The sequence below is a fragment of the Dermacentor silvarum genome, chromosome 11 (genome assembly GCF_013339745.2).
Source record: "Dermacentor silvarum isolate Dsil-2018 chromosome 11, BIME_Dsil_1.4, whole genome shotgun sequence".
Lineage (NCBI taxonomy): Eukaryota > Metazoa > Arthropoda > Arachnida > Ixodida > Ixodidae > Dermacentor > Dermacentor silvarum.
Genome location: NC_051164.1, coordinates 103,335,617 through 103,361,490, shown reverse-complemented (window position 1 = coordinate 103,361,490; position 25,874 = coordinate 103,335,617). Strand labels below are relative to the sequence as shown.

The 25,874-nt window shown below is 44.5% G+C and overlaps 4 protein-coding genes across 9 annotated transcripts in view; 3 read left to right on the top strand and 1 right to left on the bottom strand.

The window, feature by feature from the left end:
• Positions 1-21,266, top strand: part of LOC119433428 (protein Hook homolog 3-like) — a 37,499-nt gene extending 16,233 nt beyond the window's left edge. The window contains exons 16-23 of one of the 4 annotated variants that reach the window (XM_049658818.1): positions 601-685; positions 3,687-3,704; positions 5,755-5,895; positions 7,289-7,479; positions 9,153-9,253; positions 9,922-10,092; positions 12,808-12,932; positions 20,084-21,266. In XM_049658818.1, the coding sequence (XP_049514775.1) occupies positions 601-685; positions 3,687-3,704; positions 5,755-5,895; positions 7,289-7,479; positions 9,153-9,253; positions 9,922-10,092; positions 12,808-12,932; positions 20,084-20,102 (851 nt within the window). In that variant the 3' untranslated portion in view covers positions 20,103-21,266. Of the gene's footprint in view, positions 1-600; positions 686-3,671; positions 3,705-5,754; positions 5,896-7,288; positions 7,480-9,152; positions 9,254-9,921; positions 10,093-12,807; positions 12,933-17,146; positions 20,007-20,083 lie in introns of those variants that run through there. The other 3 variants (XM_049658815.1, XM_049658817.1, XM_037700632.2) reach the window with 3 other exon arrangements.
• LOC119433429 (SOSS complex subunit C homolog) lies at positions 20,424-22,556 on the bottom strand. The gene is made up of 4 exons (XM_037700635.2): positions 22,454-22,556; positions 22,255-22,333; positions 22,140-22,161; positions 20,424-21,726 (listed from the first exon to the last, which is right to left on the bottom strand). Exons 1-4 carry the CDS (start codon positions 22,482-22,484, stop codon positions 21,574-21,576), a joined length of 285 nt encoding a protein of 94 aa, XP_037556563.1. The 5' UTR covers positions 22,485-22,556; the 3' UTR covers positions 20,424-21,573.
• On the top strand, positions 22,544-23,423 carry LOC119434096 (DNA polymerase epsilon subunit 4-like). The gene is made up of 4 exons (XM_037701410.2): positions 22,544-22,988; positions 23,058-23,142; positions 23,220-23,261; positions 23,345-23,423. The coding sequence occupies exons 1-4, from the start codon at positions 22,734-22,736 to the stop codon at positions 23,356-23,358; spliced, it is 396 nt and encodes a 131-aa protein (XP_037557338.1). The 5' UTR covers positions 22,544-22,733; the 3' UTR covers positions 23,359-23,423.
• Positions 23,424-23,569: 146 nt separating this feature from the next.
• LOC119434095 (mutS protein homolog 5-like) overlaps positions 23,570-25,874 on the top strand; it is a 41,385-nt gene continuing 39,080 nt past the window's right edge. For all 3 annotated transcript variants that reach the window (XM_049658813.1, XM_049658814.1, XM_037701408.2), the window contains exons 1-5: positions 23,570-23,717; positions 23,787-23,913; positions 23,981-24,061; positions 24,125-24,202; positions 24,275-24,396. In XM_049658813.1, the coding sequence (XP_049514770.1) occupies positions 23,637-23,717; positions 23,787-23,913; positions 23,981-24,061; positions 24,125-24,202; positions 24,275-24,396 (489 nt within the window). In that variant the 5' untranslated portion in view covers positions 23,570-23,636. The remainder of the gene's footprint in view (positions 23,718-23,786; positions 23,914-23,980; positions 24,062-24,124; positions 24,203-24,274; positions 24,397-25,874) is intronic.

Sequence of the window (25,874 nt, the reverse complement as noted above, 5' to 3'; positions counted from 1 at the left end):
GCTGCCTAGCATCAGCGTAGCAGATGGAGCTTGTATGTCTTGTTCATGTTCACAGCAAAATGTCCAACTTAGAATGAGCCTGTCTGTGGTGACTCCACACGCAAAAAAAGTCAATTCTGGTGTAATCGGAACATTGGTGCCATCTGTCACCACTACGATGAAAGATGCATTTCATCACAGCGGCAACAAATGCTGCCAATGTTTCATTGCACCAAAATAACACACAACTCGACTTTGTTCTGAACGAGACAGGCAAGTAATGCTCACAGACTTGCTATTAAATTGAATCTACCACTAAACGCTATGTGCAAAATTTGAAAATTTGAGTGGAAATCGGCGAGCAGTTTAGCTGCAGGAGTCGTTCAGGTATACCTGGCGCTCCTATTTGTTCAACACTACGCACATTTGACTGAGTGCATGTTTGGGAATGAAGACACGGCCATCTCAATATTTCATGGAACCTGCGTAGACTTTCATGAGGTCAAACAATTTGGGAATCTGTGCTGAGGTCTGTGTCGGGCATTGTATCGTTGCCAATTGAGGCGTGCTTTGTCATGGTTTGCCTGGTGGCTGATTTTTTCTTTTTCACTGTTGGTGCAGAGAGCTCCCACGTGCAGAGCGGTGCCAAGGCCGTTGGAGCGATCTCCGACTCTGACATGCTCGAGACAGTTCCTCCCGAAATCAAGTGAGAAATACTTTTCGCACGAGGCTGTTTACTTCAGCTCGCTGCAACTTTGCGGACTGGGAAAGCTACGAGCAGGGGAAGCCACTGAGAAATAGGGTCGTTGGCCGCACAACTGCTTCTAAGTTAACTTCGCATGTGCATGAGGGGTTAGCAAGCGGCGTCTCCTGATGTTTTCTTTTTTCAGCCAGTTTTTTGCGTGCATTTGTTAGAACAGAATGCGAGACTGTGCATGTTGACTCTTGCATGTGTTAGCTGAACTAGTGCGAAGAACTATCGCTGGAGGTACTTATGTTGCATTATGCGCCTAAGTGCTTATGCATAATTTAAGCTTGCTCTTTTGTGAATTCAGAAGAAAGGTGACACTCGGTGCTGAAAGGGAGCTGAATTATGTAAAATTGCTGAAATAATGATCTCTATTGAAAATTATAATGTAAGGAAAACCTTACATAAAATCTTGCTCTTAAATTAGTAAATTTGTGTTAACCATAGCAGTCTGTAGCCCTCTCTGTGTGCCAAGTTACGGTGAGGTGACATGTACGAGGTCTGTTAGAAAAGTATCCGACCTCTGGCCAAAGAAAATAAAGCTGGCATAACTGGAGCATTAGAAACCTAATCACCCTCAAAGTAGTCTCCTTGGAACTCCACACATTTCTCCCAGCGGTGCTGCCATTGTTGGAACCATTCCGAGAAGGCCCTCTTTCGGAATGGAGTTTAGCTCAGCTGTCGTTGCAGCCATAATGTCCTCTCTTGTCTGAAATCGCGCTCCTTTCAATGACCTCTTGATTTTGGGAAACAACCAGAAGTCGCACGGGGCCATATCAGGAGAGTAAGGAGCCTGTTGAACTACAGGAGTCTGGTTTTTCGCCAAAAAAAGTCTGAATCAAGTGCGAGGAATGTGCAGGAGCATTGTGGTGATGGATGCGCCAATTTCCTGTTGACCACAACTCCAGTCTCTTTGTGCCGCACAGCATCACGTAGGTGACGGAGGACATCCCTGTAGTACTCTTTGGTGATTGACCGTGTGGTGCATACTCGTGGTGTACCACACCGCGGGAGTCAAAGAAAGCAGTCAGCATCACTTTGACGTTGCTACGCACTTAGCGGGCCTTCTTTGATGTTGCTGACGTGGAATGCTTCCACTGTGATGACTGGGATTTGGTTTCCAGGTCATACCCATACACCCAAGACTCGTCACCAGTGATTATGGTGTTCATGAAGTCGGGGTCACTGTTCGTAGAATCCAGCATGTCCTATGTTGCTTTTGCTCCACCGTGAGCAGCTTCAGCATGAATTTCACTGCAACTCTCTTCATGGCCAAATCTTCGGTCATAATGGAATGTGCAAAAACAGTGCTGATGCCCACCTCTTCCGCAATTTCTCGGATACTCAAGGCGACGGTCCCGTATCACGACAGCGCTCACTTTGGCAATGACCTGGTCATTTCGGCATGTTGATGGCCGACCGGAGCGTGGCTCGCTCTTCACCGATGTGCGGTTGTCTTTAAACCGGGTGTACCACTCCTTAATCTGTGTGCTGCTCATAGCATCGTCACCGAAAGCCGTCTAAATCTTCCGAATGGTTTCCACTTGGACGTCGCCCAGTTTCCGGCAAAATTTGATGCAGTAGCGCTGCTCCAGTCGCTCCGTCATTTTTCTTGCAATGAAAAAACCAACGAGAGCACTGCGCACTACCTCACTCAAACTCTGCGTCCCAGCGACTGATGCTATCGGCAGGCGGGAAAATATTCACACATGTGCACGAAGTTTCAAGGTCGGCTGATGCAAGCGCGCTTGTTTCATATCCATCAGGTGTTCGCAAAAAAAAGTAAGGTCGGATACTTTTCTAACAGACCTCGTATTTTGCGGAAACCCTTGCAATAAAAAAACAATTAAGCTCGCTTCAATGTACTAGTCAACTTTAGTGATTTGATCAGTATAGTGCTTGAAAATGCAGGTATGGGAGACCTGCTTGCGACCATGACTTAAAACCCATATATTTTTGGTGTGGCGACAGTATGAAAGTGTGCAACCACTAATTTGAACATTTTTTTTCCTTTGTGTTTGTAATGTACTGCTCACATTATTTTGAGCAGCGGTGTGCCGCATGCACAAATAATTGAGCATGCTATGGTGAGGGGCTTGAAAGAGAAAGTGCAGAGAGACTGGAATAACGGAACATTTTAATCTGAAACCTATTCATGGTCACATGTTGTCAGGCTTGAGTTGCGCTCTGTTTAAATTATCGGGAGAATAGGCTCTTTCGAGCGGTTGACGGTAAGAATGGAATAGGAAAGGGCAAAGAGATTCATATCATAATTGCCCTCTGCAGCAGTTTCAACCTTGATTCTATTGTGCGATGTTGACGTAAAATTGTAGACTCTTTAACTCTGCCTGCAGTGTGTCACCTGGTACTGAAGCAAGAGATCGTAGTGTTACATCTGTGTTGGGCATAGATTTTCCTAAAAAAAAATACTTGGGAACTCTGGCGCTGTGATCAATCAGCTGCCATGGGAAAGAAGGGTAGTAGTGCATGGATTTGTGTAATTTTTGTGCTTGTCACTTTCGGTGAAGGTTGAATTAACCAAAAATCGAATTAACCAGAGTCAAATTAATGGAAGTCTACTGTATTCTTAAGTTTTAATGAAGTAATATCTTCTAAACACATGAAAGCAATCAGTTTTGTTCACATGTGTAGTCATTGCAAATCACAGTAACATAGCAATGTTTTGTCGAAAATTGTCAATTTGCTGAGTTGCAAAGTCATTCGAGTTTAGAAAAAAGAAATTAAAGCAAATACACGTGACTCGGCATCATTACCGTGCTGGCCGAACTTCCATACTCTCGGCTACTGTAGACACTAGCGGCGGAGTTCTTTCCAGTAATTTTTGTAGGGAACTCTATGGTTTAATGAACTTGGTGAAGGGCTGAAATAACGTAGATATCCCAGCCTTACTTGCGCATCACCTTGCATACCATTTTATGTACAGATGCTTGCTTTTCAGCTGTGTGAAGATCGGGACGTAAGTATGCAGTGTGCATGACTTGATGACAGACTCTTGGTGTGATTTGGCAGTGTGATTTGTCCTTTCGACGCATTGATGGGCGCACTACTGGGCTGGCATGTGCATCTCAGCACTCCACATTTTCTGTGGCATTGTCGCTTGTTCTCCGTTTGTGTTTTGTGCCACCGCTGCCATTGCACTTTATACTGGTTGCACTTTTCATCATAGAGGGATGTACTCATGCTTGTGCATCTCTACAGGTTGTCTTACTTAAAGGGGTCCTGAAACACTTTTCTAACTAGCCATAGAAAGGTCTCGCTATTAAACTCCCGAAACCCGAACACAGCTAGGGGCTTAACCACTTTTCAAGCTCGTTTTTGTTTGCTGATATATTACGAATGTTAAAAAAAAATTTAATACCACGATTAGGTGCTAAAAGCTGCATCTCCATGTACGTGGAAGAAATAACCATCTCCCCATGTTTGCTATGGTAAAAGCTGCATTTCATTGCCTAAACAAAGATATGAAGAACTACCTGTAAAAAATTGCCATGTTGCTGCTTCGTCCTGGATTTTCATGCAGTATTGATCGAAACACACTTCAATGTTGCTCTCCGCCATCTGTGACAACGCAGGGGTCTATATCAACGTAGTGTCAAATTTCTTGAAAGCAGATGACAAGAATATAAGTAAACCACTTCTGTACAGTTCCACATGCGCCGAACTTCATATCTAGGATGAATATTTTATGTAATATTTTATGTAAACCTGAGTGCCTCGATGGCGAGAGGGCTTGTCGCGGCACCCAGTGGTGGCTTCGGTATCTATGCTGTGCAGCACGCCATGGCGATCTCTGAGGCCATGCACAGGAGACGCAGCTACACACTACTATCAAGTTGAGAAGGGAAGTGCAAAGATGAAGGGCTTTTTTGGCCTTTTCTTAGATCACAGACATGTGTATTTTTCATTTATATCACTCAAAATTAGCAATTATAGTATTATTGAGATGGTTCTTGCAATCTCAAAATCCGTCAATACCATTAGGCTGGATTCTTGGCTGCTTGCGATGTAGCTGCTAGCAACATTATGAAGAAGAGCACACGCAATCTTTTTAATGCTGTTTTTGACACGAGATTGTAAATTCCCTGTTGCATGCAGTGCAATAATATTTGGCTCGCATGTTCACAAGAGCCTCGTCTACAGATCAGCAATGTTTTCCTATGATGTTCAAAAGTGTTTCAGGGCCCCTTTAAGAGATGCATAAGGAATGTGTAAGGTGATTGCACCAGCATGACCAAAACAATTCATTGTCCCTTTGCCTATTGCTGACGTGTACGAGAAAGTAAACTCATAACAGTTTAATGTACATAGTTGTCTACTTTTAAGGGGAACACATAATATTCAGCTTGATATGATCTCAAGATTTCTTATACTCTGTGGAAAAAAAGTGGCGAATATGATGTCTAACGGTGGTACATAATTAGCAGGAAGTTATTCTGCAGGCTTTCATTCCAAATTGAAGGTCCTGTCGGACTTTGAATGCGTATTAGTTCCTCCTAAGAGTCGTTTACCCTGTATCTCCACTTCAAGGGTTTATGGAGCACAAATCCGAGAGCACAAAATGCGAGAAAGAAAAACAACAAAATTTCGTAGCAGACATTAGTCTATCCATCAATAAAAAAATATTTAGTGGATACTTCATCGTATGATCATATTTCTAACCTCTATTCCTGGCCGAGCAGATAAGTGCAGCAAAATTTATTTTTTCGTGACTTCAGGGGGTATTCTGCAAGTGTCCACTTGGCATACTTTCTATTTCGGCCGTCACTGATTGAGTAGAGCTGTACGCGCGAGAAAGAGACAGGACGGGGCTACCTGTCTCCCTCTGAGCACCCATTGAGCCTTCAGCCACCCATTGAGCACTTCAGCAGCAGACAAAATGGACAATCCACTAGGTGGACACTTACAGAATTGCCCCCCTGTACTCTGCAAACTTTTGTGGTTGACTGTACGTCTGCTCTTTCTTTGGGTGTGCATATGAAATGAGGTTGCATTTCGCATGGTTGTAGGGAGAAACTCATCAGGCTTCAGCATGAAAACAAGATGCTGAAGTTGGAAAGGAGCTCAAGTGAGGGCCAGCAGGTGACCTTGCTGAAGACCATGCTTGAAGATGCACAGTCACGCCAGAATGACCTGGAGACGGAAGTCAGGTACGCAGTTCGCAAGGCTCACGGTTTTCTGACATTGGTTACAGAGGTGGCATCATTGCATGACGGAACTTAAGGTGTCTACCATCAGGAAAAACCTGGAATTTTCAGCTAATTTTTCAGTTATGGAAAATGCAAGGCAAGAAACTGGGAATTTTAATTCTGGTTTATTTGAATAAGGGGGAAATCGGTAGCTAGCTCCAGTGTTTGTGGTTGAGCTAGTGCTATGCCAGAAAGAAGCAAATCAAATAGTGGCGTCTTGAGGGTGTGAGCCTTGCCAGGTGGTCAGAATGTTGTGAAACACATTAGTGTATTCCAACTGAATAACGGCTTACTGTTAATTGTTGTTGAAAATTATGGGCTGGGGCATAGTAACTTGGCAAGCTTTAAAGCACCAAGTTTTCCTTAGACCTGAACCTCCAGCGTCGTAAATGGACAGGAAATTTTCATAAGATCAATCAAGGAACGCCTGGAAAAATCAGTGAACTTCAAAATGGCAACATAGTAAACTTCCTGGAACTTCTGCTATGTGGTGTGCTCCTTTGGGACATGTTTTCAATAATCGCAACTTCATTGTTTGCATACTTTTTTGCGCAGGGAGATTTTGTATGAAGTTGTAGTAACTATTGGCAAGCTATCTTACTGTCAGGCACCCCAGTAGGGCAGAGTACTGCAGGTAGGTGGACACTTGAAGTGGTGAACAGTGGTCTAGCAAGGTTTGTCTCGGGCTGGAGCCAATGTTTTGACAAGCGGACATGTCTTTGTTGGGGTAACAACTGCATAACAGTTGCTTGGCCTGCTTAGCAACTGTTCAAATAAAGAAAACATGTCTTTATTAAAAATCTTGGAATGGGATACAGTGTCGTCCCCTTGTTTCTAGCATGTGGGGGCACAGGGAGTGGGATGGGGAAATGGTGTGTGAAGGGGAGGTTGGTCAACAGCTTCTTAGCAGTTGTTGCCTTGACGAATGCAGATCTGACGGAAAGTAGCGGGGAAAAAAAAAAAAAGAATAAATGAATGACAGCACAGAGCGCTTCGTAGCGCTCTGTCCTATTGTTCCTTCTTTCCTAATTTTTTTGAGCTGCTTTCCATCATGTCTACACACCAACTAGCCCAGCAAAAAGCATCTTGCTTAAAGTCAAACCTCTCTGTTGAACTACTTTGGGGACAAGTCTCCTGCTGCTTAGAAGACAAGTTTCAAGTGTTTAGAAGACTTGTCTTCGTCCTGGTATCCACAACACCTTGCTGAAGACGAGTCCCCTTGAAAGGTTCGCCTTAGCCTGAAACATCCCTCGTTTTATCACTGTTGATCACCCGACGATCTTGGCATTCCAACTCCGTGAGTGAACTCCAAGTGACGTTGCTGACGGTCCACCGGGGTTGGCGTGTGATGCAGACTGCTGAGCCAGCGCAACCTGGAGCTGGAGAGCCAGCTGGAGGACAGCCGGGAGGCAGCGTCAGCGCACGAGGGGGCCGAGGCACGACAGCAGCTAGCCCTGGCACAGCGCCGCTGCAAGGAGCTCGAGGGCCAGCTGCGCGAGCGCGAGGCCAGCCTCGAGGCCATGGCGACACGTCTAGCCGAGTCCTGTGAGTGCAGGCACCCCTTTTCACTCGGCAGTAGGGGTGTGCAAATAGTGATTTCTGAGACCGAGTCGAATCCAAGTCGATTAGGGCAGGAAGTGAATCGAATCGAATATCGAATACTTCTCGAATAACGAATAGTTTGACTGCGTTTGACTGAGTTTGACGTGCTTGGACGTCCATTTCCACAGAATGTCATTCAAGTAACTGTCGATTTGAATAGCATGTTTCCTTCTTTCTTATAAGTGTATGTGTCATAACAAATCAACGGCTTTGATCTTTTTTGCTTATGCTTGTAAATGCACAAATCCATTTAATCGATTGATTAATGAAATAAAAGGTGCCTATTAATTGGGTTAGGAACTTTTAATCGACGCCCAGCCCTAGCAATAATTCATTATGATTATACATGTGCACAGAGGATTGATGCATTCAAGAAACTATGATTGTTTCAAAGTTTAGAAACAAAGTATAATAAAGCCACTAGGACGTCTGCAGCCAAAAGCAGAAAGATTAGACAAATCCATGTACTAAACATCATTTCCATGGTAGCAATTCAGTTCTCTGGCTCTGTGAGTTTGTTTTTCTTTCTATCTTGTAGCATGGACAGTTTTACGCAATTGCCACAGTTTTCCGCAAAGTTTCAAAATTTTTTCAAATTTTAGATATCCCTAAGAAAACAAAAAACAGCAGTCTTGTGATAATGTAGTGGTGCTGCCATCGGTTTTGGCCATTATTCTACAAGTAGCCAATAGTATGAGCAAAAAGTTACAACCTCTGCTACTTCAATATCCTTTACACTGTATATGGCGTTCCTAGTGATAAATCTTGTTTTGACATTGTAATGTTTGTTTTAATATTCTGCTAATTGAGTGTTACCAGAAAGAGTGTTTACACAGCACTAGTTATGCTACAAGTCAGCACGAGTGAGCTGGTGTTAGGATAGTGCGTTAGTTTGCTTTTTCTGGCTACCTTCGATGGCATAGCTAGGGGGGGATACCGGGCACAGTGTCTCCACAGACGTGCGGTACATTTGGCTTCAAAAACGACGAAACCAAGTGGACGCACCATCACACACCTCACTGCTCAATTGGCTCTACAGTGGAGGCAGGGTAGCGTTTGGCCTTTCTGCTGCTGTCATGAGCTTTGTATGCACAAACAGTAGCATTCCTGCTGAGCAGCTGTGTGCGTACCACACCGTATGCTTAGAGTAGTTTGAAGAGAACAGACAGTAAACTTCAATCTACAAATGCTGACGTTTTTTCTATGTTTTTTTCTCATCTCGTGCGCCATCAAGGTGTGATACCGCAATGCCACTGCTGGCGCTTATCATCATCATGCCAGTGTTGCCAGATGCCTGGTAACTGCCAGGTCAAGGCCCCGACATGATGATGAGGCACTGATATGACGATGAACGGCGGTAGCGGTCGTCATTGCACCAGTGTTGTGAGACACCTGGTAGCAGCCTGGTAGCATTGTTGCCTTGCATGCTGTGTTGCACCAACATGTTGCCATCACGTATCATTGAATGCCGTCCGGGGAGCTTCAGCGCAACGCTGAACCTTATTATCACTGTGAAGGTTTGGCTTTTCGTATGAAACTGCCAATTTTTAAAAATGGCTTATTCTTTGTACCAACTTGCGAGCAGCTTTAAAAAAGCAAAATTGTTCTCTCCATAGGCGAGAGCCAGTCCGAGTTGACGGAGCAGCTCGAGAAGAAAGCGGAAGAGACGAGGGTCATGGAAGAGCGATATCAGAAGTACCTTGAAAAGGCCAAGAACGTACGTAGTGAATTTATGCAATGCATGATAGTGATGATTGCGGAGTTAACATGTGAAACAACTTAGTTTCAGAGCAACATAGATGAAGACAGAGACATCAACAATGTAGTGCACTGAGTTGTTATCGTGTTGCACTGAAGCTAACACGTACAACTTGCACCAACTCCCCCAATGTGTGCTAATGTTTGTAGAGGGGGAAATATGTGCCATTCTTCATTACAGCAGTGTGTGTTGCTGTTCCTTTGGCTGTTGATGTGTTTGTATTTATTATGATCGCTGTGTTATGGCTCAAGAAGAAGTTGTCAGAAACCTTCATTTTTATTTTGTCCCAGTACTTGATGTAATACTATAGGTGCTTCATAAGCTCCTTGTCATAAGAGCGCATTTTGCATTATCAGCTCTCACTCTCACCAAAGAAAAAGGAGGTGGGGGGGTGCTGCAGGACACAAGCACTTCTAGGCAGACACTAGCCAGCGCAGTCATCACTATAAGTGCAGTGCCTCTGCTGTCATCGTCTCTGTACCAAGGCTGCTTTACAAGTTTTAGTTATGTGTGCTTTCATAAAGATCAGTCTTGCAAAGGATTAGCTTCTTTTTTTCTCTCTCTTAATTACATCATTGCGGCTTGATTAGCAACTACATTGCCCAAGATTTCATATTCATTCGCAGGTGATCCGCACGCTGGACACACGATCTCCATCAAGCGCCGAGGTGGTTGCGCTGCGTAACCAGCTTCAGGACAAGGCCAAGCACATTAGCCAGCTCCAACAGGAGTTGGAGATGTTCAAGGCACAGTGGGAGAAGGAGGAGCGCCTCATCAGCACGGCCTTCTACAACTTTGTGAGTCACTGGCATTTCAACATCGGTCATGTTCATGAACTGTGCCAAGTGTTTTATAATAGGGGACCAGGTATTCATGCTCACCTAAACTACTTGCTGATTGTCGCTCAAATTTTGCTCAGAGGCAGCATTTGTCAGTGGGTTCTGTTTCATACCATGTCTGCAAGCATTATTTACCTGTTACATTCACAATAGAGCCAATGTGTACGTCATCTGCGCCGATGCCACTATATAAGAAGAATGGTGATTTTGCTGCAAAGGAATGGTGGTGCCATCTGTCAACGCAACAGTGAAACACACCTTTCACCGTTAAAATTTCCATCAGTGAAATTTTTTTGGTTATGTTTACACTGAAACCCAAGGAAGTTGTAAAGAAACCTATCATGATTACAAAGCAGGGATTGTGAATAAAGAGAATGACGAGGGACTCTTGGCCATGAAAATTTGAAAGGAACACAAGCACTCGATCGCTAGTCTAACGTCAATATAAATATATAATTATATGATTATCAGATATAATAAAATAAATGTATAATTCAGCTAGCTGTGTTTTATGTTAATGAGCATTCTATTGCTACTAATAACGAAACCTAAAATGCAAAATCAGAAAGCACTATCAGTTGTTGCAAAGCAAATATGCTCAGGAGCTCGAAGTACGTGTTCCAGTAGCAAGAATGTCAAAATACTCAGTACGAGTAACTTGAAACAGCATATTCTGGACGTGAGTAAGGATTTGGCCGCTGGCTTGGCTTGGCTGGCCTGTAGCCAGCGAGCCAACATGCTGGTCCCGTGTGTTCAGACCAATTGCACGGCTGCATATTAACGATGGTGGAAAAAGCGCTTGTAATTTAGCGTTGTTCACATGCCATGTGTCAGCACGTCAAGCTGCTGACAGATCATCAAAATTAACAGAGCACCCTTTGCTGGACTGTTGGAAGCGTCACATATGCTTGCGTCCTTTCTTCTTTTTTTGTTTTGCCGATATCGGCACATGTGCTTATAATGAATATAGAATATAACGAAGGTTTTTGTGTTGGCTGTGACTTTGTTATGACGTCGTTCAAGTGTAATCTGTTTCAGCAGTGTTACTAATTGAGCTTTCTATTTAGGTTTCAGTTGTATAGGGTCACTGTAGACATTCTTGAATCCCAATAGGAGTCATTGGTATGTTACTGAACCAAATGAACTTGTCCTGTAATGCTGGTTTGCAGCAGTTAATAGTAGTGTTTTGCACTGTGCGTATCAACAATTCATTACAATGGTCCGGCTGCACTTCTGTGTGTGGCAGCAATGTTTCTGTAATAGAGAAACAGCTGCCTCATCTTGTTCCTTTACTGCTAGTGCAATTATCAGATAGAAAACAAAACCTTTCTCTCTCTCTTTCTATCCTTTTCTCTATTGTTCGCTCATCAGGGTCGCCGGGATAAGCCAAATGCGCAATTTTTCGATTGGAGACCATGGAGCGTAAGTTTCAAAGCCAGTCACAGTAGTCGGCATTCGAGATGTGCTTCTGTACTATGGTGGCAGTATTATATATACAGTCAACTTCCTTGAGTTTGACCTTGATGGAACTGAAGGAATTGATCGAATTATCCTGCGGGTCAAAACAAAAGAAAAGGCAGTATTTAGTCTATTATAGCTGCTTCCTAATTAATCTAATCTGCACACAGTCACTATGAGTTCAAAAGTAGAAAACAATGTGCATCCAAATCTAACACACACTCGATTTTATAACGAGAGAAATTCATCCTGCAACTGACTCTCGCAATTAAAGAAAGGTGACGTGAGGTGAAGCGCACAGAGTTTACTTTCATAGGAAATTTATTCGCAGTTAATATTCACAGTTGTTACTCTCAGCTCTTTATTGCTTTTGGCCACAACATTTCGTCCCCTGTGCTGTGATGTTCAGGATTTCTTGAACGACTCCATAACTATCGCGAACCAGCTCTCATTTCTTCTGAGCCATTGTAGCAGCAGAGGTTAGCAGCACCCAGATAGTTCTGGCCTTGCTGATGTTTTTGTGTTTTATTGCTTTTGCCAGAGCTCGCGACGTCCACACACTAATGAGTCCATGCGCGATCGCATGATCTGGAGCGTAAGTATTTGCAAAAAAAGGCCTTTATTGGTAATTCACGACATGGTCAATGATGATGCTTCATAACGATAGATGTTATTTAGAACATTGCAAATTCTACATTCTTTATTGCGGCTGCTTCCAGGAGTGAAGGTAATAACTACGATAGGGCCTTCAATTAGAGTCCGTGCTCACAAAATTTGCCTATGTAAGAGTGGTTCCCTGTTGACTAGTGTTCGAGCTCATGCCACTGCTGAGGATGATCAGAGTTGTATCATGGTGATCATGGCACCGATAATCACCAATCGCATGCAGAACTTACAAAAGATAATTTTTGCCAGTACCGGTTTCGCATCAGATACCACACTTAACTTTGCTTATCGGTGTTATGAAAAACACTACCGTACAATAAAACTGCCTTCAGTGTGTTAACGCTGTCATTATATTAAGCCTGGTCCAAACACTGCGTCATATTTCGTTGGCTAGAGATGTGCTAATGCTTCTGCTAAAGAGCCAGGCACTCAAAGAAAGATAAATACATCAGCTGCATTCAAATCTCTACCACAACTGCGCGAGAAATATCTGTGCACAATCCTTACATTTTCCTTGCAACATTTTGTGACTGGGCTTGTGTGTTGCAGGGAGCGAAGTCGCAGCAGAGGTCAGCTGAGGAACGCATCGTCCAACTGACTGGCGGCCAGTCTTTTCTGGCAAGGCAACGTCAGGCCACTTCCAAGCGCCACAATTTGCCTGGTGTTCAGACGAGGTAAGCCTCCAGCAGCCCGTTCCAGAAATTAGGCAGTTGCATTAACGCTTTGTCTTTTTCCATGGCTTCGTTGTGTCTAGTTGTGCAGCTTGAAGACCATTTAACTGGTGCACGACCGTTCCAGCACATATTCGTTACTTACAGTAAAAGCTCGATGATACGATCACGGCTAATACGAATTTCCGGATGATACGAATTTTTCTGTGGTCCCGGCCGAGCCCCATTACTTTGCAACGTGCTAGAGAACGGTTGTTACGAATCGATTTTCAGCCTGCGTCGGTTGATACGAATAAACGCCGCCCCACCGACGGCCGCGAAAAAGAACAGCGCGCAGTCACGCGCTTTCTCTCCTTCTCTTTTGGTGCGGAGGCGCAGCGCCGGACAGCGCGGACTCCGCGACTAGGCGCGAAGAGTTTGAAGCGGTGGCGCTTTTGGTGCTTTTGTACTTCTCCTCCTTTTCTGCGATGAAGTGGCTGCTGCGCTTCGGGCCGCGTTCTTCGTGTTTGCGCCATTTTGCCTAGTCGCAGCGAGCTATGTCTCGCAAGCGGAAAGCACTCTCCTTTAAAGAGAAATTAGACATTCTTCGAAAGGTCGATGAGGATCCCAAGAGGAAGCGGACGGAGTTGGCTAAGGAGCTAGGCCTCGCAACGTCAACACTGAGCACAATTGTTGCACAGCGAGACTATCATGAAAAACGTGCTTTCGTTCAACGTCAACGCGAAGCAAGCGAATTCGAACGCGCTTATTTCGAACACACCGCGCACCGACAATGCTCTTAGCAGCGCGCCAAATCACGCGGCGGCGCCTCCGACCGGCATTGCTCCGACACCGCCATAGAACAAAAGCTCAGGAGAGACCCCTCAATGCCGCGCGTGAAGGAACGGAAAAAAAAAAAAAAAAACGCGGCGGAAATTTCACCCTCTCTCAAATTGCAAGGTCGCCGTTTCTGCATCGCGCCGGAACAAGCGTGTACGTGCCGACTAGAGTGTTCTAGACAACCGTATTCTAGCACACAATAGTGCCGACGTCTCAGCCACGCGGATAAAACGGCAGTGAACCCTTCTCTATTTTCTAGTCACATGTTGACCTTGCACGCTGCGGCAGCAGCGCAGAGGGAAGCAGCGGCGGAGGCACAGTCGGGCCAACGAAACTGCCACGCCTGCAAACGCTCGCTTCTCGATAACGGCAGAAAACGAAACTTCAGGGGGCGGCTAAAATAAGCTGGCGCCAGCACGGCGGCGGGCGCGCACGGAGTCGAAGGTGAGAGAGCTACGAGGGAGTTGAGAGGGAGGGCGAGGGGAGCCACCGAAGCGGCGGAGTTGACGCGGCCAAATCCGCTTTCCTGCCGCCCTCCTCCCTCACCTTCGACGGTCTCCGCGCGCACCCGTGTGCCGGCGCCGCCCGCTCGCTCCCTGAAGCTTTGTTTTCTGTCGTTATCGGGAAGCGACCGTTAGCCGGCGTGGGCAGTTTCGTGGCCCGCGCTTGCTATGCGCTTGCGCGCCGCGATATTTCACGACTCGCACCGTTCGTGCATCGTGCTATGGTGCACGAATACTTCAAAAATACGTCCTTTTAATTCGAACAAATTTTCGGGCCCCTTCGAGTTCGAATTATCGAGATTCGACAGTAGTTTTAATTGTGTTTCGATGATACGAATTTCGGCTAATACGAATATTTTTCGTGACCCCGTGATATTCGTATCATCGAGCTTTTACTGTATTGGCACTGTTTTACGCCTTTGATTCCTCGCTGCTCATGCTCACTGCATTTCTAAACTTTTCGAAGTCAACCTTTTCCAGATCTGTCGCATCCCATGAAATCCAAAGGCTTGAATGATGGTGCAGTTGAAACTCTACAGGCGCAAAGCAGATTTTTCACTCCATGCCAGTCTTTTACGCACACTACAAGTTCACCCATCAGCTGTCAAAGGTTTCTGGATCAAGTTACCAGCAAAGAGCTTGAATTTCTTCTCAGCTAGGGCACCTAGCCCGAAATTTAATGGATTTATTTATTGTTCTTTTTTTTTTTGGGCCAGAGTATTTTGCCATTCGAATTCTGCAAAAAAAAAGGGGGGGGGGGGAAGAGAAAGAAAAGCAATTGCACCTCTCTGATTAAAACAGCTCATCGCATCCTTGAACATGAGCTGCACAGGATGCATATAGCTTGAGTCGTAAGGATGAAAATGGTGAGAGTAACTGGTTTGGGGTTATATGACCTATTTGGTTGCACATGTTGATTGAAATGTGCTACTGGAATGAGAACGAAGACATTGTTTCTTTTTAATTTGTGTTCTGGTTATTCGAGTACTGCATTTCATCAAGCTATAATTACAGCTGGCATTGCTTAGAATCGGCCTGTTGAGCAGATAGAATGATCCACTAGTACACTGGAAGCCCACTGAAAAGATTTGCTGTATGCTGAAAGTACTTAATTTGCCACTAAACAAGCCTCAAATCCTCTAGATCTAGCAAAACTCTACCACAATGGCTGCACTGGTGTTAACAAAAGTGTCGTGGTGCCAGACAGCTTGTATGCATGTCTCCGAACGTGCTGTTTTTGAATTTGCTCGTGTTATTAAAGTTATCATTTTCACTTGCATGTGTACAGTTAGCATGCCTCATTAGCTTTGCATAACCCTGTGCTGCTGACATGCTTGTTCTAGGTGTTCTAGTGCTGCATGACGGCAAGTGCATGACGACTTGCACTTCGTGTCCCAAAAGCTATTTTACTGAAGCTGTGATCACGAACCACAGTAGAACCTGGTTGATACGATCCCATTTCGTACGATTTCATGGTGCCAACGTATGCGATTGAGAACACAAAAAAATACCAAATACAGTTACTCTTCTTTATTACCCGTCGATATGTTCGCTAAATAACACAATCTTTTGGCACCATCATTCTGTACATCGCTCAAGTGCGATCGTATGATGCGTTTTCCAGCCGCTAGATCCCACATGGACAGGAAAAGGCACGAGGCACGCGTAATCGTAAGTAGTAGGTGCCCGCCACGGTAGCTTCTCTGCAGTACTTGCCCGCCAGTGTCACATGAAAATGTTGGCATGTACTCAGTTTGCCCTTGCAGTACCGGCAAACCTACTCAAGGGTCGTTGCACCTCGCATTCACAGCTATTGCCGCCAATCCTATCGCGATGAGTATCTTCGCCTATGCTTCACAGCATGCATGGCGTAGTGCCGTTGGAAGCGTGCTGCGAACTTGTAATAGGCGATAACCCAAATGCACCCCCGTTCCCTGTTGTAGGTGGCGCGAAGTGAGCATCATATTTTGCTCTGACGGCATCATATTCTGCCGACGCCCACCACCTTGATTTCGTTTTGGTTTCCCATCGACATTTTAAAGCACTACACAATAAGAAAACGCAATAGCGTGTCGGCATCTCAAAACTTCCCGCAACAATCAAATGCTAAAATGCACCGCCTGAAGAAGCTTATGACCTAGGCAGAATTTGAGGAGCACAAACGTAAGCTTGCCGAAGTCGCAAAAATGACGTGCATCTCAGTCTTCCCGGGTCCCACTAGCTCTGTACGCATTGGCGTCTCGTGCTGCGACTATTTGCACGCTTCGCATTACATAGATGTCAACACTGAGTCTGCCAAATTTTTTAGTGACTTCGGGTCATGTTTTCCCGGTTAGTAGTACGTTTATTCTCGAATTTTTTTTTTCTCCAAAATGTATCAACAAGGCTCTACTGTACTAAGTCCATTTCATGCATGTGCCTTTTTTGGTACATAGAAGACGTTCAACAAACTGTCCACTTCATACATGTGGCCAAAGTTGCAGGGCATTTCAACAAATGTTTTCGAAATTTCTTGAAAGACCCAGTATACTTTATGCTTTTTACATATCATGAGCTAATTGGCTTTGATTATTTCATTTTTATTTCTTGTAATATTGTAACGATAGAGTTGGCTAGGAGAAAAAGACTGCTGGTTGTGCTAAAAGAACTGCTAGAAACTCTGGAAAGTGGTCACCTCGACATAATGGGCGGAAATATTTTTGAATTGTTCCCCCTTATCATGTAATCGTCAATGTCATACAAACTGTACAGCAGCATCTGTTCCTTTTTCATTTTTAAGATTTGCATGTTGCGTGCATGAAAGTAGGCTTTTGGCTCTCATATTCAACCGCGCATTTTTAATTTTTGCATCCTGCCCCATAGTGCCTTTTTCTTTTTGTTTTTCTGTGCTTGCAGTGAATTCTTTGAGTGAGAATGTCATCAGCCTGTGTGTCTTCGACATAACCGGACAAACAGAGGGGAAAAAAAAGAGCATGAGCACTGTCCTCGTTCGACACACCGTAGCGACCGCAAGTGCTCGGTCACCCACCTGTCCCACGCCCTCTGCTCGGCATGATGGCCTGCTGCTCGAAGACTGCATACCTACATTATCGCGCAGCTTCTTAGTTCCCTACCGCATCTCTCTTTTTATTTCCACTACACCATTTTGTTGCAGTACCATCACTGCTTCTCTGTACGCAGTGTGTTTGCTTGTACCAACATTCCATTGCCTTGATTAGTGACCGGTGCCTATAGTCGGTGACAGTCTAAGAACGCAGCGGCAAATACATAGCTACAATTCGAAGGTAATTTTGTAGATGTGCCAGCTAATTACTATATTTACTCAATTGTAACGTGAACTTGTTTCTGGGAAATTAACTCAAATATGTCATGAAATTGGAATCGAGTACGAAACCAAAGCTGCTATAGGTAGTGTCCAAATCCCAGCTCCCAATTTTGATGGCCGATCATTGCGGTACTGCGGTTGCTGGAAGATCCTGCAAGTGCCGGAAGTTTGTCATAATTGGAGGCCTCGGATGGCGCCGCCAAGTGATGCCTGGTCCATTGTCTTGAATGCAACACATGTTTATTTTTCCGAGGGAGAGCTAATCGCTATCTCTCTTTTACCATAAAAATGTGGCGAGGGAACAAACAGGTGTGTCGCATTTTTGTAAAGTATGAAAATCGAAGTGCACATTACAATTGAGGGCGTGTTACAATCGAGTAATTACAGTACCTGAGCTTCTTTCCATGATGACACAGGGAAGGTGAAATTTTTTAATACTTTACATATCTCAGAGAATATGTTTTGTAGCGTAAAGGATGGCTGATGTTTGATTTTATGGAGTTTGTTCTAAGCCCTTAAGTTATAAAGTATATTGTGATGGGTTTGGGAATGCTTTACTGTGTTGGCAGCCATGTCACAGCTGTTGGTATGGGACATGTCGTATGACCTGTATCCTTGTTGTCATCTACACCCCCCGCCTTACCACAGGGGGATTGTCTCCGACAGCCTTGTTCCCGGCAGCGTATGGGGGTATTTAAAATGTTTGCTACCTTAGGAGGTTCATACCACACATTGTGTGATGCAATAACAGTTGATGTATGCCCACGCAAACAGCACTGTTGAGCCGCCACTTATGTGCATGCACAAAATTGCCATCATAACATTGAACCCTTGTTCCTGTGCAAAGCACTTCGCTATGTAGAAGCAGCATCTACCATTTTGTGTGTGTCTATTAATACGACCACAGTGGCTACCCATCTGACATTTCCAGAGCATGTAAATATGACTCCAGCCTATTTTCATTTTTTAGTTCAGTCCCGCTATGTAGCCAAGCAGTGGTAAAACCACTAAGGGGTGAAAGCACTTTTGTGTTGGCTGTACTCCTAACTTCGCGAGGTAATTATTTTTTTTTTTCTGCCGGGAGCACAGGCTGTCATTGCAAATGCCCATAACGTGTTTCAACGTGTTCAGCCACTGAAGGCCTTAAGTCTTTTTATACGAGTGGAAAATTGCTCACTTGCGAAGGATGTCGCTTTTAGTACTAGAGTCTCTCACATCCACAACAAAGTAGTCCAGGTGCTGTCTTTCTTTAGTTGTGCAACAATAGACATCACAGCAGTGGGCAAACACAACAAGCCCCACCCTGGAGCAAACGTTTTGAAAAAACATTGTTCGCCCACTTCTGGTCGCCATATTCACGAGACCCCATTTTATGTGAGGCATAGCTTTTAAAATGTTATCAATTCTTACTGTACTACTGCATCTTGCTAACTACATGCATTGCAGTGAAAGCTACAGGACGCGTCAGCCAACTTGAGTAGAGAACCAGAACTTCGACTTTATAACATGATTCGACTATGAGTATACCATGATTATCCCATGATTTATACTTTAAACCATGAACCAACTTGCCCAGCAACGAGTGTTGCTAAACTAGAACTCCTCCACTGTCCGCACAACACTGATTGAATGCAAGTCGCAAAAAGATGCAAGGCGCATAATGGGCAAAACCACTTTCCATTCTCGGAACACACAGCTGCCCACATAGCCTATTGGCTGACGTGAGCCTTAGCCTTTGCTTTAGCTTCACTGTGCAGAGTTGGCAAGACGGCATATAGCATCTTTCCGAGTGTTCAGGCGACACATTTGCCAGTTTGAACATCGAAGCAGTCTCAGGTTGTCTGAAGAGCTGCCGAGCGTATAATCAGCCTGTGTTCACTGAGGGCCGAGTCATTGCTTTTATATAATACGATTTTTAGTGTTTTTAAGAAGAGTGAACTGAGGAAGTTGGCATTGGTTCATGTTGAAAAACCTAGCACATAGACAGACAAAGAGATAGGGAAGCGCGTTCATGTTTTGTGATGTTCCCCATGTCTTCATCCATTTATGCTGCTAACTTTTTTTGACATTGGCGTTCTTGTATTAGAAACTGTGGATGAGATTTCAGCAAGCACTGCCAGTGTTTTGTACTTTTGAGATGCAGTGTTTTCTCTACCAAAGTGCATTTGTATGATTTGTTGCTGCAGTCGTAAGGTTTTCTTTCACATTGCGCTTTATTTTGCCTATAATTTGTGCCTCACAATGCCCTTCCCTGCTTTGCAACTGGTTTTATTATTGAGGAAATGACAGCATAGGCTCTGCAGTGGTGAAAAGTGTTTATGCATATTTGTATATATTTGCGTTGCATTTGAGATAGCTTCTCGATGGGGTGATCTGCCCGGTTATTGTGTATGCAATATTTATAGAGAGAAATAAAACTTACAAAAGCTGCTTTTCTCTTATGTGAAGTTAGACGTAATTTGTGTGTGTATCCTTTCGTAATGCTTTAAAACATTTTTTCCTTTCAGGCCTCGGGCACAACACTGAAGTTGGTCCGCTGTGTGTAGCTACCAAGCCACTGGTTGTGCACATTAGCTTTTCTGCAAAGTCTAGTCATGTTCAGAAAGTACAAACACTGTTATTGTGGAGATATCCGCCGCCGTTGCATTGGTGTCTCCAAGGACACTATGTCGAAGTGCACGCTAAATTCTGTGCACTATACAAACATTTCGTTTGAGCTTTTCATTCACATTTCATTCACTGCATTAGAAAATATGCGTCATTCACCTGGATGTGCAAGCATCTCTCATGCACACACATGTTCAGCTTATCGCACACACACACACACAAAAAAAAAAAACAGACACAGAAGCTTCTTTTCTTTATTTTAGAAGGGTCAATTTTGTACTGCTTGAACTTTACATCAAATTGTCACATGCACACAGCCTAACATTGGAGGCATTTCGAAAGTGTTCACTGCAACCTGGGGCCGTATTCTGAAACATTCCAATTCGGCGATAGTTCGCCTAGGCGAGAGTCCATTCACTAAATCAACCAGCTGCTTACCCGCGACGTCAGCATGCACTACCAACAAGCACACTTGAACGCTTTGCAACACACGAGAGAGTGCACCGTGCGAGTGGCTCGAGTGTGTTGTTTTCGAATGTATCGGCCGCAGTACAATACAGGCGTCTTCGTTTATTCAATATATGCTGGAAGTACCCAATGACACAGTGGCATCAAAATGACAAAATGACGTAGACCGAAACTACTAGAGGGCGTAATTTATTTTCCGGTTTTGCTCACATCCAGTCAGCGCGTGCCTGAAGGCAATATTGTCGCCTAGGCAAACTATCGCCGAAGTGGAACGTTTCAGAATACGGCCCCTGGGTAGACTGGTGGGTCATGGCAGTTGCCTCTCTTGTGTGGCCTTAAAAAATGCAGGCCTTCCCTACGGTGTGGAAGCCACGCCTTTGCAAGAAAACAAACTCCGGCACAAAGTTCTGATTTTTTTGAGACTGCAAGTCTCGTGGCACCGGCTCACTAGACGGTTGCAAAGGTGTGCAACTCACCGACGAGTTACGATGCAACCGAGTGATATGACGCACTGCACGGCTCTGCAGAGAGGCAAGCAGTGCCTCCTTCGACCAATTTAGCTATGCTTCAGCAGTACTTCTCAGCAATTCCTGTTGTGAGAAGTTGCTTGAAAAATACCCCTCCGCACCAGTGTCTTCGAGTAGGTCCTGGAAGTACTATATTACGTAACTAAAACTTGTGAGTCGCCAAGAAGCATTACTGAAGAGCATGATGACCACATTGTTTTAGAGCACACTCGAGCAAGGCGTGCCAAAGATTTAAATTTCGGTTGCAGTGCCACAGCGGAATGAACAGGCAACACAGCCAGCAGCACACGTGTTCATCAGTTATGTATGATGTTGCATTCCAATCCCAGAAAATAAAGAATCCGTTGAAAAAACAAAGCACTTGTCCTGAAGGTTGTACTGCTGGCGTGCGACTGTCACTTGTCGAACCGTGGCAATACAGGCAGTATTAGGTTGCCAAAAGAGGAGTCCTGAGGTATGAAGAAACCGACGGAACTGGAATGCGCGTGCTGAAGTGCTGTCCTCTGCGAAGTGGTCAGCGCATGGGCGTCCGTCGCGTTCGCCGTCGTCTGGAACGCCCAAAAACGCGCGGGTAAACAAAACCGTTCAATCAATAAAGCAACTTCAAGATCAATTATATTTCAATAAAACTGTTACTGCCTAGCTACTCGTAGTCCCTACGGCCCTCGAAGAATACACGTCAAGTATTTCAGTGCCGCAAACACAAGCTACTGTAAATCTTCCTTGTTCTATTACTTTCTACCAACGAACGCTAGAGCTCGCGTACCACCTTCTCCACCAAAGACTGGTTTACGCTCGAGTCTATATGAACTAGCCCTCTATAGCTTATTCCGTCTGATCTAGCAGCAAAACGTTATCGCAATCCTTAGTCGAGTTTACGTACTGGACGTAAACGTTTAGTCGGTTTACAAACGAGAGACGCGCTAAGAAAACAGCTACTTCGTCTTCTATCCAAACGTACCGCAGCAGGCAGTGTCGGTGGGCTGTAATAAAGAGAAAAAACAAAACGTTCGTGTTATTCTCATGTTTCATCGGACAATAACACTCGCTTGCCGAGCGCGCAATTCTGGCCAAACCTTGCGTTCACTTGGCCCTGCTTGAGGAGCAGCTGCTTCTTCTGTTGAAGCTCTTCGAGAATCTTGCGGTTCTGAAGCTCTGAAAAAGAATGAAACAACGATCGTGCAACTGGGATTGAGAAACGCCTCGATGGCACGATGACATTCGTCGATTAGTAGCTCGACGTGACGCTGAAAAGCGTTTTAGTTCTCGCGATACCTTGCCGGGCGGTCGGTGGTTGAAAAGCCATCTTGTGCTGTTTTCGGTTTGATGTTGTTGTTGATGTCGCTGGCGAGCCGGCGAACGTATCGACCTTGCTACGTCTTTCACGAAGTGATCATATCGTTGTGTTTGCGTTGTGCACGAGAAACTCGTGCATTCATTAACTGTTGCAACCATGAAAGGGCATTACTAAGTCTAGAGACTCGTAAATAAACTTATGTTTGAAAGCAAAATTATTATATTTTCGGGTAAAACCAGATAAAACCGATAAAACTGAATGTGCGCGCTGATAGCTAGACTCGGAGCATGGAATAAACACGTGTCGCTAACCATGGTGAGCAATTGGCGCGCTAAAGAGATGTCCGCTAGTATGGAAACTGAGCAAAATACCGAGCAAGACAGCGCTAATAACGCGGAAAAAGGAGAGAAATTATGCCGTTTCCCTTTGTCGCGAGTCAAGACCATCATGAAGCTCGATCCCGATGTCGTGCTCGCTAGTCAAGAGGCGGTGTTCCTTGTCTCAAAAGCTACAGTGAGTAATTGCGTCTCGCTCGTTCGATGCGTTCCTCACTTGTAGTGTACCGTCATTCGGTAATTTCAGGAAATGTTTGTCGCCGCCTTGGCAAAAGAAGCTTACACATATACGCGACAAGCAAAAAAGAAAACTATTCAGAAGAAGGACGTAGGTGCGTACACACTCCGTTTTGCTTCAGCGCGGTGAGTTAGCAATGTACTAACCGAGTGTCGTTTGCATATGTCGCAGAATCTTCTGTCGAAGCCGTCGAAGCATTCGCCTTTTTGGAAGGTTGGTGTCAAAACTGTTGAACTTGAAGTTGTAAGCAGGTAACAGTAACGAAAGTTCAAATTATGCGTTAACGATTCTTTCAGGGACTCTGGACTGATGGGCCGTTGCACTTCTGGCTGCAGAACTTTTTGTAAATAAATTACGTGTTTTTAACGCTAGAAACACTTCGAGTATGATTTTTTAAACATATCTTACGTTATTCTTACAAATTTGATAAATCTTTGATGCTTGCCAATTCTGGTCTTTTTTCGTCTGCAACACAAAATGCAGTGCGCTGTGCGGAGCAGCTGTATCACGTTTGTATAAGACGTGCTGTATTGTTGCGATAGTTAAACCGTAAAGGAATTCTATGCTGCATTTCGATTCGCTAATGCCATGCAAAGCACGACACTGTCAACTGCGGCAACTGCTGACAGGCGGAATGGATTCAGCACAAGTGACGACGACCCTTCGCAGGTATGGTTAATGCCGTTGATTTGCATCCCATGATTCGTCACTCGTGCCACCATTTTTACCCGTTTTTAGGTCATCCTCAGCCTCGCGTGGTCATCAAGAAGGTTTGGAGCTGCTTATTATGACAGCAGCACATGCAAAATGTACCTTATTCCTGACCAAGATGATCTACCACCAGTACACTCCCTCTTGTTCTCAGGTAAGTTGCTGTTTATTCCACACAAACTTTTGTTTATTTACTTATGTGACCTCCGTCCTACGCCAAGTGCTGCAAGAAGTGAGACCGTCTTGTGTTCTGCTAAGTGCCAAATCCGATGAGAAGCTGATGAAAGCCATTAATGATTTCCGTAAGTGCCAGCTCAGCTTTCACAGCAGTGTGTATGAACTGAAATGCCCAATTTGTTTTGTAGTGTCGTCTGATAATGCCTCGTCGGATACGAGGTCCTATGACAAGGAGGTTATCCGTACCCTTCCTTTCAAGGACTTTGGTATGAAATTAATTTATTAATTTTTAATAGTATCACTCATGCCTCTGTACCGAATCCTTATGCTTCCAACAGCATATGAACCCAGCAGGCATAGGCTTCTGTATATGACACTACCTGACATGCCGAGTGGACTCTCTGACGAGGCACGCTTTGTCTTCATGGCATCCTTAGTGGATTTTAATGCCATTGCCATGGTAAGACTTCATTTCACATGTAATTTTGGTTGGTGCCTTGATCATTTTAAGAGCAAGTAACCTTAAGTAGTATGCAGCTTTATGCTACAAGTGTATTTTGCGAGTGCATGTCAAACAGCACCAAATATGAAGATTGGTGGTTAAAACTTATTGAGGGGACATTCAGGAAATTGGATGCATGTGGTAAACAAATCATACTCTGTTTCAGTAGTTCCATGCAACAGAGCCAAGGCTATGTGACCAGTGAGCGCCGATTCTTGCACAGCGAGATACAGTGCCGCAGTTCGGAACTCGCTGGACGGCTAAATGGCCTTGACAAGTGGTCTTGTCGGCAGTTTATTGCACGAATTTGCTTTGTTCTTTAATAAAATATTTATTGAAGCTCTCTGTTACTGAAAACTGAGTTCTGCACTTGTTCAAATAAAAATGTGTAAAGAACAAAAAAAATCAATGCAATGTTGCCATACAGACATTAATTGGCATTTAAAAAGTACAAACAATGAATTGCTTTTACAGTGTCTAAATTTATTTTTGTAGTGTTGTGGCACAGCCACAACACCACAGAGGGTAGTGCTTCGTTATCCGCAAAAATGGTGCCCGCAGGCTCGCTTGTGTGATATCGTTCCAAGCTGCTCTCTTACATGAAGAGAATGAATAAGTTGCCATTTAACATGCTTGGAACAGCGCGGAAGGGGTGCGATAAAACTGCTCGAATTCTAATCAAGAAAAGGGCTGCATTTATGAATGTCAACGAGTGCATCGTGTGCAAGTGGATGTTACAAGGGGGATCAAGAGATGGCGCCACCATCCAGTGCAACACGCTGGCTGAGTGCTCTTTCTGATCCCTCCCTTACGCCAGCGCTGCCACCGTCTTTCTCCTCTGTATCTTGAAATTTCTTGTAGACGCACGCCTTTTTGGCGTCAGAGTGAATATGGAATAAATTTTCTACCGCTGCTATCGCAACAGCTGGTCTCGCTGCGCAGTTTCATTCTTAGTTTCAGCGCTCGCCACTGGCAGGCGACAGGGTGCGGAAGAGAGCCTTTAAGATTTGTTTGCCCCCACCCCCCCCCCCTGATTGTTCGATGAAGCCTGTAGCTTCCACAGTGCTGCACGGAACTACTGAAACGGAGTATAGTGCATGTGTTACATAATATTGTCATGAATTTCTCAGGAAAATGTTCATTGTACCTTTATGTACATTTAAAAATTGCCACTCCTGCATGCTGGAAAAGAGTTCTTCTTTCATGGTGGTTCCTTTTTTTTTTTGAAATTTACAACATCCATCATATTATGGATTAATCTAAACCACTACCAAATGGCTATTGGCTGGGTACTTTCAAACGTCCCTGACAAGCAGCATACAGGAAGTAGCAAACAGCAGAAAAATAGCGGCGCATTGGAAGAAACCAACTAAGTGGGCACAAGACGAAAGAAGCTGCAACAATGCAGTATGACAGCTTGTCATTGAAGAGCCACA